Raw genomic sequence first — 15,083 nt, forward strand, 5'->3', positions numbered from 1 at the left:
CCCATGGCATTACGTTGTCATCATGTGATGTATCGCGACTTTCCCCCTTCACTAAACTGGAGGTGGGTGGGCATAGTCAGCATGTGATGCCTCCGGCCTGCAAGCTGCACATTTGACACCCTTTGCTCCATGCTGTGAAAAAGCAGAAACGCTGTAGTCTCCTAGCCAGACCATGATGAGAATAGGAGTAAAGAAAGGTCTGCTTTCTCCAGGTATCTCACCTGCTAATCTGATGAAGATATTATTTTGCATGGGATCTACTGTAAATGGGTATCTTCTAACTCAATGTTTCTCAATCTTGGCGACTTTAAGTCCTGTGGACTTCAACTCCCAGAATTCCCAGGCCAGCTGATGATTCTGGGAGTTGAAGTCCACAGGACTTAAAGTTACCAAGGTTGAGAAACACTGTTCTAACTAAACATCTGGAGCTTTTAGACTAGTATTTCTCAAACTTGGCAAATACGAGGTGTGTAAACTTCAACTCTCAGAATTCTCCAGTTAATGAATCATAGGAAATCTGTTTTGAGAGAAGTAACACATAAGTTCTTCTTTCGATGTGGCGAAACACTTACGGTATTCCTGCATGTTGAGTTCTTTAACAGCATGGATGTCGCTCAGCTGAGCAATTCGAGCCTGAACCTTTGTTCGTCCCTCCTGGCGAGTCATGTCAATTTTCTCAATCATCTGTTGATGACGATCAATCCAGTAAAGCCATTTTTCAAATACGGTCAGGCCTATAGGCTGCAGTATGTTGGAATCTTCTAGGACTATCCGATTTGCACCTTTGAAATGGGGGAGAAAAAAGGGAAAACTGAACTACAACAAAATGTTTGTAACTTCACATATGCTGTGACTGTGTCTTAACGTGAGATGCCTAAGCCACAATGCTGAATGAGCTCAATAAAATGCACAACAGCTGTAAACAGATTTCAAACGCTCCAAGTTTATGTTTGGAAACAAAAGGTTACAAAAGAATTGCCTCCTCCTCTAACAACGCAACGCCTCTGGAGCTGATTGCCAGAAGTTTCAACATAAAGACAATATAATTTGCATAAGAGATATTAAATTGATGGGACATCCAGTCACAAGATGCAATGCATACCTTCCATCACTTTAACAGTGGATCACCCAGATCCAGTCCAACCACAATATCAATATCAGCAACCAATAAAAGTTCCTGATTTAAGTTGATTAGTATGCATTTGAAGGGAAAGTGAAAGATAAGTATATTTAACATGTATCTAAAATTGATCTGAATGGAACCACACCTGTTTTGAAATATGATAACATCCCACGTGCATGTTTGTGTGTGTGTAATCTTTCTAGCAATGCCTATCAGTCTGATGGAGAAAAAAGTGGATGTTGCAAGGCTGAGCCCAAATTTCATATGGGAAGAGACAAACCCGACTTCCAGGAAATACGGTTTCAGAACATTACAAATCACAATGTTATCAACGGAGCTTAACATTACGATCTAAAAAAACTGAAACAGGTAAAGGCTGCATGCTGCAGAAAAGCAGAAATGCTGCAGTGTCCTAGCCAGGCCATTACGAGAATACGTAGGAAGAAAGGCCTGCTTTCTCCAGGTATCTCACCTGCTAATCCGAGGAAGGCATTCTTGCTCCTATCAACACCTGTTCTTCCACAGAGTGAGTCCAAAAGACCCTCCTCCAAATTCCAGGGATTATTTTATTCTATAGCAGGGGTGTCAAACTGGATTACTTTGAGGGCTGGATCAGCATCCTTCACAGGCTGGCCGGGGAGGGGTTTGGGGAGCACACACGGGACAGACGCGTCCTGCAGCACCTGGCCAGCCAAAAATGAGGCACGTGGAGGGGGGCCTGTGAGGCCCCCTACACCCCATTTTTTGTCCTGGGCAGCCTCCTACAGCACCCTACCACCCAAAATGGGGGAGGAAGGGGCTGTTTGTGGCCCCCCACACCCCATTTTCAGCCTGGACAGCTTCTGCAACACCCTGCCAGTCAAAACGAGGCACAGAGGGACTGTGTGAGGCCCCCAACACCCTGTTTTTGGCCTTGATGGCTTCCTGCAGCACCCTGTCGGCCAAACGGGGCATGGAGGGGGCGTGTGAGGCCTCCTGCACCCCGTTTTCAGCCTGGACAGTCTCCTGCAGCACGCTGCCGGCCAAAACAGGGCACGGGAGAGCCTCATGCAAGGCCTCCGTGCCCCATTTTGGCTGCGAGAGGCACCGCGGGCCAGTCCTTTGCTATTTCCAGGCCAGCCCCATGGGCCAGATTAAAGCACTCTGCAGGCCGGATCCAGCCCTTAGGCCTGGAGCTTTACATCCCTGTTCTATAGTATCTTCTATTCTGTGTAGAATTGGGGGCCTTTGAAGAATCACTGGGGTCACACCTAACTAAGAGGTTTGTGTTGGTTTGTAATTCTGACTCATCCCATTGAAAAGGAGATCCCAACTTCCTTGACAGGGATTGGTGAAAGTGGGAGGAGGGTTTTATTTTTTAACAGAAAACCAATGGTTCCAGGTTTCCCACCAATAGAGCTATAACGTTCTCTAAATCTCATCCAACCAAACCGCAAGAAGTAATTTTCTAACCACAGAATAAGTCTTCCAGAAACCCCAATTACGACTCACAAATGTGGTCTATCGTACAGGAAAAAAGAGGCTTAGTAAAAATGCTCTTGAGGTTTAACGTACAGTAAATCGCTATCTGTAAGGAAAGTAGAGGTGGGAATAAGGTAGTCCCTGACTTACAACAGTTCAGTTAGTGGCCATTCAAAGTTACAACGGCACTGAAAAAAGTGACATGACCATTTTTCACACTTACAACCTTTGTAGCAGTGGTGGGTTACGACCGGTACGCCCCCGGTATGGGCGTACCAGTGCCTGCCGGGAGCGCCGGGTACTGTTCTGGTACGGTGCTCCGGAGGGCCCACCCGCTTGCCCGCATTCCTTACTGGTATTTGAGCTCTTCGGGGCTAACATGCACGGAGCATACAGTACCTGCGCGATACTCCGCCAAGCAGCTGGAGTGTTGCGGAGGCGTCGCAGGAGGTAAGGATGCATGCACGCACTGTGTGCATGCACTGCACGCATTCATGTGGAGGACGCTGGGCCCCATTGCATTGTACCAGTTGCAACGGGATCCGGAACCCACCACTGCTTTGTAGAATCCCTGTGATTCTGTGAACAAAATTCATATGCTTGGCAAATGATCCATACTTATGACTGTTGCTGTTTCCCAAGGTCATGCAACCTTTTGACAACCAAAATCCACGGGGAAGCCAGATCCACTTAACAACCATGTTGCCACCTTATCAATTGTAGTGACTCACTTAACCACTGTGGCAAGAAAGGTTGTAAGGTGAGGCAAAATTCACTTAACAAATATCTTATTTAACAACATAAATTTGGGGCTGAATTGTGGTCCAAAGTTGAAAACTATCTGTATAGGAAAATCAAAACCTGAAATAATTAATAATGAAAAGAAGGTAGAAAAGGACTTTTGTAAGCCATAGTTTTTTTTTTTAAATTATTGCTTGCCCAAGTTGCAAAAGGAAGGCTGTAACCTCTTGATCAGAAAGCCCAATTAACTATTCTGGTCAGTTTGACCACACATGGGTTACTGTTTTAACGTCAGTATGAGAATACATAAACACACGTGGTTATTGTATAGGAGTCCGGCGAATTTCCCTACTTTCTCTGTAATAGGCAGTGCACCAACTTGAGCCAAGGCAATACAAGAGGAATACACAACTTGTTACAAAGATACAAAGGGACGCAGTGGCTTAGACGCTGCGCTTGTCGATCAGCAGGTCGACAGTTCGAATCCCTAGTGCTGTGTAATGGAGTGAGCTCCCATTACTTGTTCCAGCTTCTGCCAACCTAGCAGTTCAAAAGCACGGAAAAAATGCAAGTAGAAAAATAGGGACCACCTATGGGAAGGTAACAGCGTTCCGTGCGCCTTTGGCATTTAGTCATGCCGGCCACATGACCACGGAGACTTCTTTGGAAAGCGCCGACTCTTCGGCTTTGAAACGGAGATGAGCACCTGGAGGCAGAAACGACTAGCATGCATGTACGGGGGAACCTCTCCCTTTATCTTTTTACAAAGATAACTAGATATCATCCATGAAAAGCTGAAATTACACCATAATAGAGGCGAGAACAATGCTGGACTGTATGTATGATTAGATCTAGTGCTGTGTATTTGGGTTCTTAGATTAGGATAGTAAAACCGTGGCTCAATCTGGAAAGCGTTGCATTGCAGACCTAAGTATCAAAGGAATGTTGGTTAGAACACAACTTTTGTAACAAGCAGTTTGCAACACAGTTTGATTTTCAAAAGGGAGGTATGAAGAAGGGTATTAATTAGGAATTAACTGAAAGAAGAAAAAGAAACTTTTATCCTACCAGACAGATCGCTGCTCTCGATTCTCCGCAGGTCAGAGTCCGCCCAGAATAACTTCCCCAAATGGCTATCAACGGCCAAGGCGACAGGTTTACTTAGCCCGCTGGAAAAGAGGACCTCCCGTTCAGTTCCGTCTAATGCTGCCCTTTCAATCTTAGGGGAAGATCTTTCTTGGAGATTGGTGAAATACATGTACCTGCAAAATGAAGGACAATCAAGTTATTTCACGCGTGGCCTTTCCACAGTGGCGCAGTGCTTAGAGTGCAGTACTGCAGGCTACTTCTGCTAACTGCCGGCTGCCTGCAATTTGGCAGTTCGAATCTCACCAGGCTCAAGGTTGACTCAGCCTTCCACCCTTCCGAGGTCGGTAAAATGAGGACCTGGATTGTTGGGGGCCATAGGCTGACTCTGCAAACCGCTTGGAGAGAACTGTAAAGCACTGTAAAGCGGTATATAAGTCTAAGTGCTATTGCTATTCTATTCCCCCACTAAATCAGCAGATTGGATATCGCTGAACTGCTTGTGGATGCAGGGAAGAGAACACTAACTAAAAACACACATAAGAGATTATGGCAAACAGCTGGTTTTGAAATAATTAAATGTGGTGCACATTGGGTGGGAGGCTATAAGAAAATCTGAAGCTCAAGGTTGAATGAAGGTTCTGGAAAAAGACAATTGCATATGATTGCCAAAGGAGCTACTTGGAGTTACATGGAATTCAATGTTTTATTTAATTTAAACCTAATTTAAAAAAAAAACTCAAGAAAGTTTCCTTCCTATTTTCCAAAACTACGTTTTTTTGATAGTATCAGTGACTTAGGGTTCAAAGTTTGAAATGCAGATAATCTTTGATGTCAATTTTTTTTAAAAAAATAATTGTATTGTGTTTGAAAAAATAAACAGAGCAGCTGCATGTTAAAAAGCAGTTAATATCTTAATCTGTTAATTATGACTGCATACATAATTTTAAGCTCTCATTAATGAAGTACAGTTCATTAACTAGAGCTTAAAACTCCACCAACTGTTCTGGATTTTCTTCCTCTTCCCTTTCTAGCAAGAAGAATATTTTAATTTCTAAAATATTCCGTGGTTTGCAGAAACGGGAGACTAAATAGTTCCTCAATGTTTTATTTCATCCTTCTGCTTTTATAAAGATTAGGAAGCTGCTTAATTTATAGAGGCTTCTCCTACTCATTTATTTTATCTGTATTACACACACTATTTACAAAATTGTGCTACATAATCCTTAATCCATAATTATAAATGAAGACATCTTTAAAATTCTTAGATGTTATAAAAACAATTTCACATTTCTGTACTGATTTATTATTACTATTTATATGCACTCTTTATTACAAATACTGCACCACTGATTTTAACTTGTTTATTCCATGTTTCCTTGGACTTTTTATTTTGTGCAATATAGTTTAAATCAAGTATTTTTCGACACTTAGCAACTTTAAGATGGGTGGAAGTCAACTCCCAAAATTCCTCAGCCAGCATATTGAAAGAATGGAACCGTTAAGCAACTTAGAAAAGTAATAAAAAATAACTCGCACTATTTTAAGTTTGACAAATTTGAAAAGGGATATAAAAAATGTTATTTTGTTCATCATTTTCCCTTCTTTCTCTCATGGCTTCCTAAACGCTGGTGCTATTTGAAGTTTCTAGAAATCAAAAGCGGAAGTAACAAAAAAAATAGTATCAATTCCTTGAGTTGTTCCTTGTTTTTCCTCATGTTTTACACATCCAAACTAAAATGTGCATAACCATGAAAGGCATACAGCAATATTTCATTTGTTTAGATCAGGCTGGCTGGGGAATTCTGGGAGTTGAAGTCCACAAGTCTTAAAGTTCCCAAGTTTGGACACCCCTGGTTTAGATAATGCACATTTTAGAATGTGAGTTTTAGCGCCTCAGGATTTATATCATGATATTGATTTTCTTTACAGCATTTGAACATAAAATGATTGGCGTGGCACAACAGAAGTCAAGAGGTAAAACGGATCTGGAGCTGGAATGCCTAGACATTTCCCAACCTGCAACCCACTTACCCCTTTTCTGGATTCACAACAATTGCTCTAGGCCGATCCTGATCGTTTTTCAACACCACGCCCATCAACCGTCCATCCAGGCGTGTGACATTGATGACGTTCGTGGCTTCACAAGTCCAGTAAATGTAACGGCTGTAAATATCGATACTCAGATCATACGGCTGGATATCTAGATTCTGGTTGGGGACGGGACTCGTCACAATGGTAGAACTCTGGAATGAAGGTGAAAGATACAGGGTGCTTCAAGGACTCCATCAGAAACAAACTGGAACTTGGCACTGAGCTAACTTTAGTGTGGGACAAACTATATAACTCTGCTATTCTCTCAACCTGGTACCAGCCAAAATATTTTAGACAGTCCGACCAGCTAGCCTAAACAATGATCAGTGGTGGTGAAGGACAATAAAGTTTGTTACTATTCGTTCTTCTTCATTGGAAAAGAAATAATAAGGGTGATAGCAGAATAAATGGTGAAAAAGGAATCCAACTTTCCCTGTTAAGCAAATATTGATAAACTCTAAAATTGACAGTATAAAAATACTGTATGAGATACATACTTTTTATATTAAAAAAGAAAAAAAATATTGCTAGAAATGCGAACACTACACTAGACTGCTTTGATGTTTTTAATCACTGTTTTATAACCCACCTAAGGCTATGGAACGTACGATTGATGGCCATATGTATAAATCTTTTAAATGATACGTAAATAAATCTCAAGAAAAGTTGAGCAATTTCTTAGAAATTCTTTTGGCTGCAAAAGAATAAAAACACCAATTCAAGTGTTGAGAAACAGTAGATGTGTTAATCCCACCTATAGATTTTCTTTTAGGTTTGTGTCATATATTTTTTTTGACTACCCTTCACAAGTGGAGGATTTGTAAATCTTGATCACCTTGATAAAACACCAAATACTCTAAAGATGGACACACTCAAAAGAACATACGTTTTAAAAGTCATGTTTAAATTTCAGGCCAAAATATGAGACAATACTGATATCAAAACTAAGCTATGTGGGTTAATTTTTCAGCTCCCAATATGTATTTCCTAAACCAAGAGGAGATTTTTAAATCCCCTTTAGACAGTTACTAGGACAATACAGATATTCCTATGGTAGGCTTATGATCATGGCTGATCCCAAAATTTCTGCTGCTAAGCAGGACAATTGTAAAGTGAGTTTTGCCACATTTTATAACCTTTTTCTTGCCACACTGCAGTTGTTAAGTTAGTAACAAGGCAGTTAAGTGAATCTGGCTTCCCCATTGACTTTGCTTGTCAGAAAGTCACAACAGGTGATCATGTGACCCAGGGACATTGCAAGCATCACAAATCCATACCAGTTGCCAATTGTCCAGGTTTTGATCATGTGACCATGGGGATGCTGCTATGGTTTTAAGTGTGAAAAATGGTAGCTTTTTTCAGTGCTGTTGTAGTTTCAAATGGTCACTAAATCAATTATTGTCAAGGACTACCTCTAACACTGTAGGCGCACTAATATATGCCTAATCACCTACCAAGACAATTTACCCAAAAGTCAATTTGTACCATTTATAAGATCCAAGCTTCCTTCAGTGCCAAAAGGGATATTAAAGGGTTGCACTCATTTTATGTTTCTACCATAACATCAAAAACTTGGGCTTGTTTTTTTCCACGACTACAACATAAGGAGATGTATGGATAAAGGTTTTGAACTTAAAAGAAGTCAGTGTTGTTTTGAATTATATTCCAAAATCATTCAATTTGACGGTTTTGGGGAAATTTTGATTATATCGGGCACAGGAATAATCAATATTCAGTACTAATTAACATTCAATACTATTTTACACTGGAGAGCAAAGGCTAGATTTTAAAAATGTACAGCTTGTCTGTTTTGGAAAATACTTTTTCTACTAATACAAAAAATGGAAATATGAATAGTTTATTCCTGGTAAATATTGTGAAATTTTGATATAGATTTCTTAATATTTAACAGAAATAAATTATTATTATATGTGATTATGTGTGATTTGATGCAGTTATTAAATGAATAAGGGATATAGTTTGGTGATATATCAATGTACTACTTTTTCAAAGTTTTTTTCTCCTGATTTTGAGGGGGGGGGTTAATTTTCATTTTGTTTGTTTTAGTGTTATAACTTAACAATTGGTTGGATGTATCTATAAACATATCTATATTATTTCTTTTGTTTTGTGCATGCACTTTCCTTTGTATTTCATTTTAAACATAGCAATAAATTAATTTTAAAAAATGTTCAATGCTGTTCCCAAAACAGAGTTTGTAAATTAACTTCAAAAGATATTTCCAGCCATGATCAGTATTTCTGCCTACTGTTGTAATTTGTGAAAAATGGTCTGAAATCCCCTACATTTATGACAGGTGCAAACCTAGTAGAATAATTGTGGGAATTGGTTATGGCTAGTCTGGTGAAAAGAAGGACTAGGAGTCAGTAATGGCTTCCTCTTATCTTCCCTACTGGTTCGGAACAGGCAGTCTGCGCATGCATACACTCGCTTCACTCGAATGCGGCGCTTCTGCTCATGTGCAGAGCGTCCGTGATAACATCTGGGTGGGTGGACAGAGCCTCCCACTGCTGCCGCTACCGGTTCACCCGAATTGGGGCGAATCGGCAGAATACCACCTCTGCTAGGAGTGACATGATAGCAGTGTTCCAATATTTGAGGAGCTGCCGCAAAGAGGGAGTCAACCTACTCTCCAAAGCACCAGAAGGCAAGGCAAGAAACAATGGATGGAAACTAATGATGGACAGAACCAACCTAGAACTATGGAAAAATTTCCCGATAGTTAGAACAATCAACCAGTGGAATGGCTTGCCTATAGAACTTCTGAGTGCTCCAACATTGGAGGCTTTTAAAGAAGAGACTGGTCAGTCATTTGTCTGAAATGGTATAAAGTCTCCTGCTTGAACAGGGAGTTGGACTAGAAGACCCCCAGGGACTAGGAAGGGACTAGAAGCTCCCTTCCAACTCTGTTATTCTGTTAATTGTCTGGAAAAAGCATGTCTTATTCTTAACTCAGTTTATCTCTGGCCCTTGGAGTATCAAAAAAAAATTGAATGTGTCCATTCAGAGCTCATGGCTTAAAAATTCAGAAACTGGTCTGATCCTGTGTCTACTTTTCAAGAAGCTAAAGAACTATAAACATGTTGGACACATTTAAAACACATTTTGAACCTGTATTTGGTGAGGTACGATTGGCTTTATTCATATATCTTTAAAACATTCATGCTGTAAAATTAAGCTCTATCTAAACTCAATACTGAATTTGCCTCCTCTATCCAAAATTAAGATGTTCCTATTTTCAGCTGATTTCCATCTATTGGTTTAATAACCAGCAAATTCTACTGCACAAGCAACAGCATTTATAAAGAATTTCAAACATTAAATCCGGTAAGAAAAGAATTGTTTTGCCCCTTGTCTCTCTTCGAAAACTGAACAGCCCTCGTTTAGATACCTGACTGCCATCCTCTTGGGACCTTCTGATAATGTTTTGGCGAGAATCGATCCAGTAAAGCTGTTTCTCCAAGGGATCATAGTCGATTGCCCGAACATTTCTGAGGCTGTGTATCGGAAGGATGATCTCTGGACTCTTCAACCCATCGATCACCATACGATTGATTGCATTCTTCTGACTGAAGAGCAAGAAACTTGTAGGGGCTTAGGGAGAAATGCAGAAGGGAAAGTGTGAGTTAGGCTAATGATGTTAAGATCACAACTCCAAAAATATCCCCAAGTGCTCCACAGAATAAAGAGAGCAGCAATTAAAAGAGAGTCCTTCCTTTGTGGAAAAAAATTGAGCCTAAAGAGAGAGATTGGAGAAAGGAAGGTGCTATTCAAAGGGAAATTATTTAGGGGGTGGGTAGAGAAAATGTAACTCCATCTTTAAAAATAGACAATACCTTTTAGACACATGGATTAAAATGTCCAAATCTGGTTTGCAAATCTAGTTAATAATTGTTCCCAGGCAATATTGTTAAAAATTCTCTGGAAACAAATACTACGGGGGGTAAGACACCCCTAGGGTGTGTGTTCTGTTAAGATACAGCCTGTTGTGCCTTAAAATGGCTTCTATTGTTCAGCCCAGGGGAGTTGCCATGGTAGCGGCTTCACAGTACTCCACAAGAGGGCTCCCTCTGGTAAGGGGGGAAATCCAATACGTTTGGTCCGGACATTTTCCCTCTATGAATAAACACCCGGGCAACGTCGGGTTATCAGCTAGTTAGGAATAAAAAATAGCCTTGGTTCAATTCAACAATCTTCTCCGAGTACAAGCATAAGAAACACTGGCCCTAGTTTATGGCAAGTGTACTTTTAGGAATGCAAGTTAACACCACTGTCCGTGTTTCCGGCTTACCACTACATGTTCTGTTGTCAGGGTTCAAGGAATAATGAGCAGGACATCCACAGACAAAGCCACCCACGGGCACTGCCAGGCAGAGGTGGGAGCAGTGCCCATTGCTGGAAGCGCACTCATTCCAGCCAGCTTGCCGGGATGAATGGAAGACTAGGATGTCCATCACGTAATCCAGGTGGTTTTGAATGATGGTGCGATTCTGTCCGCTGGTCTTGTTGGCACGTTCGATGCTACGCCGGCTCCAGTCTGTCCAGTAGATGTAATCCTGGTACTGAGTCAGGCCAAAGGGATGCGGTAAATCATCGGCTATAACATCACGGTCAAGGCCTGGATTTGGGGAAGGGAATGAAATGAATGAAAGAAAGGTGGAAGGTCACTAGATGTTTCTATCACCTCTGCAGGCCACCACTACCACTCTAAGAAATGATCTACAGGTACTCCTTGATTTACAGCAGTTCATTTAGTGATCATTCAAAGCAGTGGTGGGTTTTAAATTTTTTTAGAACCTCTTCTGTAGATGTGGCCTGCTTTGTGGGACTGGCTTGCAGGCCATGTGACCGGGTGGGAGTGGCTTGCCAGCCATGTGATTGGGTGGGAATGGCTTGCCAGCCATGTGACTGGGTGGGTGTGGCCAACTTGTAAAATGTGGTGAAACTCACTTAACAACGCTCTTGCTTAGCAACCAAAATGTTGTCTCAGAAATTCTGGCATTGAAATGTGCAAGTCTTAAAGCTGTCAAGTTACAAGACCCTTGCACCCCTAACCCTTTAGAAAAAAAAACCCCAGGGGTGTTCAAACTTGATGGCTTTAAGACTTGTGGACTTCAACTCCCAGAATTCCTCCTCTCGTTCTTCATCTTGAAGAGATTCGGACCTCACCACCCTTCAGGCTTTCCGCAAAGCTATCAAGACCTGGCTGTTCCGGCAGGCCTGGGGCTGATGAGTTCCCAGCCCCACTTGAATTGTTGCGACTGTTGCATTGTTTTAATCTGTTTTTTGGACTTGTTTTTTGTCTTTGTTTGTTGTTGTATTCCCCCCCTCCCACCTTGTTTGTTAGCTGCCCTGAGTCTCTCGGGAATAGGGCGGCATACAAGTGTAATAAACATACAAACATATATACATCTTGATGATTGGGGAAGGGGGGAGCTGGAACAGGTTCTAAATGGCACTGTAGATTTGTGGATCCTCTTCTATAGAAGAGGTTAGAACTGGCAGGAACCCACCCCTGGTTCAAAGTTACCACAGCAATGAAAAAAGTGGCCTATGACCATTTTTCAGAGTTATGGCCTTTGTAGTATTCCCCATGATCATGTGGTCAAAATCCAAAGGCTTGGCAACTGGTTCACACTTATGACCATTGCTGTGTCCCAAGATCATGTGATGATCCCCTTTTGTGACCGTCTGATAAGCAAAGTCAATGGGGAGTCCAGATTCACTTAACAACTGGGTTACTAACTTATCAACTGCAGTGATTCACTTAACAATGGTGGCAAACATGTTTGTAAAACGGGGCAAAACTCACAACAAATGTCTCACAACAGAAATCTGGGGCTCAATTGTGATCATAAGTTGAGGACTACCTGCCCTTGACTTACAACTGGTTGTTCAGCAACTGTTTGAAGTTACAATAAACCCCCTCCCCGGATTATTATTTACGACCTGGTTCTGAAATTCCAATGGTTGTCCCGTTTCCGCTGGGGTCACGTGATCAAACGTTGGGGACTTGCAATTGGCCCCAATTTATGAGTTTGCAGGGTTCCATGATCACATGACTCAACTTGCTGAAAACGCCTCATAATTAACAATAGGTTTGCTGGACTGATGCAATTTTAAAATTGGGTTAGTCATGTGGGGTGACCTCCTTTATGAGCATCACGATTTACAACTGAAGTGGGCAGGCTCTATTACATTCATACTGTATATACTCGAGTATAAGCCTAGTTTTTCAGCCCACTTTTTGGGCTGAAAAAAGCCGCCTCGGCTTATACTCGAGTCAGTGAAAAATTTGCCCGAAATGGAGGAGAAAAAGGGGCGGGGCCATGCCGCTGGGTGACACTCGTGAATGGCCCAGTGCCCCTGTGAGTTTCCCCTCCCTCTGTGTCAGTTTGCCGCGCAGCGCGCACCGCACCATCCCCCCTCCTCACATTCTAATGTAATGCAGGGCTGTCTTACGATTCCCCTTCCTCCCCCTCCTGCCGCTCTGCAACGATGTCCCACCTCCTCCTTGTTATGGCAAGCAGCCACATAGCGATGTCCCACCTCCTCTGGTACAGTGATCCAATGATAGGAATCACTGTGCCGTGTGTCATAGGAGGCGGGACATCGCTCCCGCGGCTGCACGGGACATCATCATCACAGCGGGACATCAGCATCATGAGGTGAGTGAAGTATTTCATTGAATACACCGCTAGTTTACTGTTTTTCTTTGAAATAAATATTCAAAAACATTATTGGTATCTATTTTTATTTTTGAAATTTACCGGTAGCTGCTGCATTTCCCACCCTAGGCTTATACTCGAGTCAATAACTTTTCCAGTTTTTTGTGGTAAAATTAGGTGCCTCGGCTTATATTCGGGTCGGCCTATACTCGAGTATATACGGTAAGTCAAGGACTAATGGTGCATTGCCATGAATGCTCTGCCTCACACACATTGCTTATCCCCCATGTACAAAGCAGTATCTGTATTACTTGGAATATTATGCAACTTGCCAATAAAATACAAAATGGCCAAACTATTGTACTTATCAAAGGCAACAAACAATGTGTATAATATTAAGAACCATGGTGGCACAGTGGTTAGAATGTAGTACTGCAGGCTAAATCACTGATCACTTCAAAAGTTCGATCCTGACCGGCTCAATAGCAATAGCATTTAAGACTTATATACTGCTTCACAGTGCTTTTCTGCTCCCTCTCCGTGGTTTAGAGTCAGCATATTTCCCCCAACAATTTGGGTCTTCATTTTACCCACCTCGGAGGGATGGAAGGCTGATTAAACCTTGAGCCTGGTGGGATTTGATCTGCCAAATTGCAGTCAGCCGGCAGTCAGCAGAAGTAGCCGGCAGTACTGCACTCACTGTTAGAGAGGACTGTAAAGCACTGTGAAGCGGTATGTAAATCTAAGTGCTACTGCTATGTGTATAATATTCAGTTGCTGGAATATAGCTATAGGAAAAATGTTATTTTTTGAATCATAAATATAAAGGCCTGCTTCTCTTCTTCGTAAAAGAAGTCTAAATTTTAGGCTGTCTGGCTCAGGTAAGCGGCATCTTGTCAGTCTTGGTGGTGTCTAAAAAACACTGCTTCCCTTTCATCAGGAGGTAATTAGGAACTCATTCAAGGATGAAGGACACGTCTTGGCAATAGTACTGAAATGGTTTGGCATTGCCTTCCTCTGAGATACTTTTCTAACTTCCAAGCCCTAAAGAGTTCCTCAAGGGCTCCCATCCAAGTGCTACCCAGGCCTAATCTTGCTTATCTTTTGGCCATCATCTGTAAAATGTCTTATTTAGCTAGTGCCAAAAAGAGAGTAAGCTGACAACCTTTGTACCTTCAGGGGGAAGGAATTCCTTAAATGGGGGCCCTTTAAGGCCTTGCTCATTCTGAAGAATTCCGACATTGGAGTCTGGAGAGTGTCTTCTTAGGAATATTGTGGCCCCAAACTGTTTTTAAATCTAATTTAACATAATTTTTGTCCTGTCTCTGTCACAGTTCAGTGTCTGAAAAAGATTAATTTACGCTACATTTCCATTATCTTTCAGGAATTGTAATTGAAAAATGTGACATTTTTTCTGATGATATAGTCCCATTTCCCATTTCTAGAAGACAGTTTGCAAGGATTCCATTTGAATCTGTTTTTGGTACATAGATGACTTACTCTCTGGAAACAAATACTGTGGGGGGTAAGATATCCCTAACACCCCTCAGGGTGTGCCTTCTGTTAAGATACAGCCTGTTGTGCCTTCAAATGGCTTCCACTGTACTGCCTTCAAATAGCTTCTACTGTACAGCGCAGTGGAATGGCTTGGTAACGGCTTCACAGTACTCCCCAAGGGGGCTTCCTCTGGTAAGGGGGAAACATCCAACATTAGAAATTACGTTTGGTCTGGACATTTCCCCCCTATGAATAAATACCTGGGCAATGCTGGGTAATCGGCTAGTATTAAATAAAATGTGAACTACAAGAAGTCATTAAATTGTATGAAGAACAATGGAAGGCTCTGAGAGGGAGATACAGAAGGCAGCTCCTTCCCAAGTGTTGGATAG

The 15,083-nt window shown here is 41.8% G+C and overlaps 1 protein-coding gene across 2 annotated transcripts in view; it reads right to left on the reverse strand.

Moving 5' to 3' along the window:
- Window positions 1-15,083, reverse strand: part of LRP6 (LDL receptor related protein 6) — an 83,851-nt gene that overhangs the window by 9,335 nt on the left and 59,433 nt on the right. For both annotated transcript variants that reach the window (XM_032220791.1, XM_032220789.1), the window contains exons 12-16: window positions 10,818-11,144; window positions 9,918-10,120; window positions 6,446-6,657; window positions 4,394-4,587; window positions 573-782 (exon numbers count right to left, since the gene is read on the reverse strand). In XM_032220791.1, coding sequence (XP_032076682.1) covers window positions 573-782; window positions 4,394-4,587; window positions 6,446-6,657; window positions 9,918-10,120; window positions 10,818-11,144 — 1,146 coding nt within the window. The remainder of the gene's footprint in view (window positions 1-572; window positions 783-4,393; window positions 4,588-6,445; window positions 6,658-9,917; window positions 10,121-10,817; window positions 11,145-15,083) is intronic.

This window comes from Thamnophis elegans, chromosome 7 (assembly GCF_009769535.1).
Source record: "Thamnophis elegans isolate rThaEle1 chromosome 7, rThaEle1.pri, whole genome shotgun sequence".
Classification (NCBI taxonomy): Eukaryota; Metazoa; Chordata; class Lepidosauria; order Squamata; family Colubridae; genus Thamnophis; species Thamnophis elegans.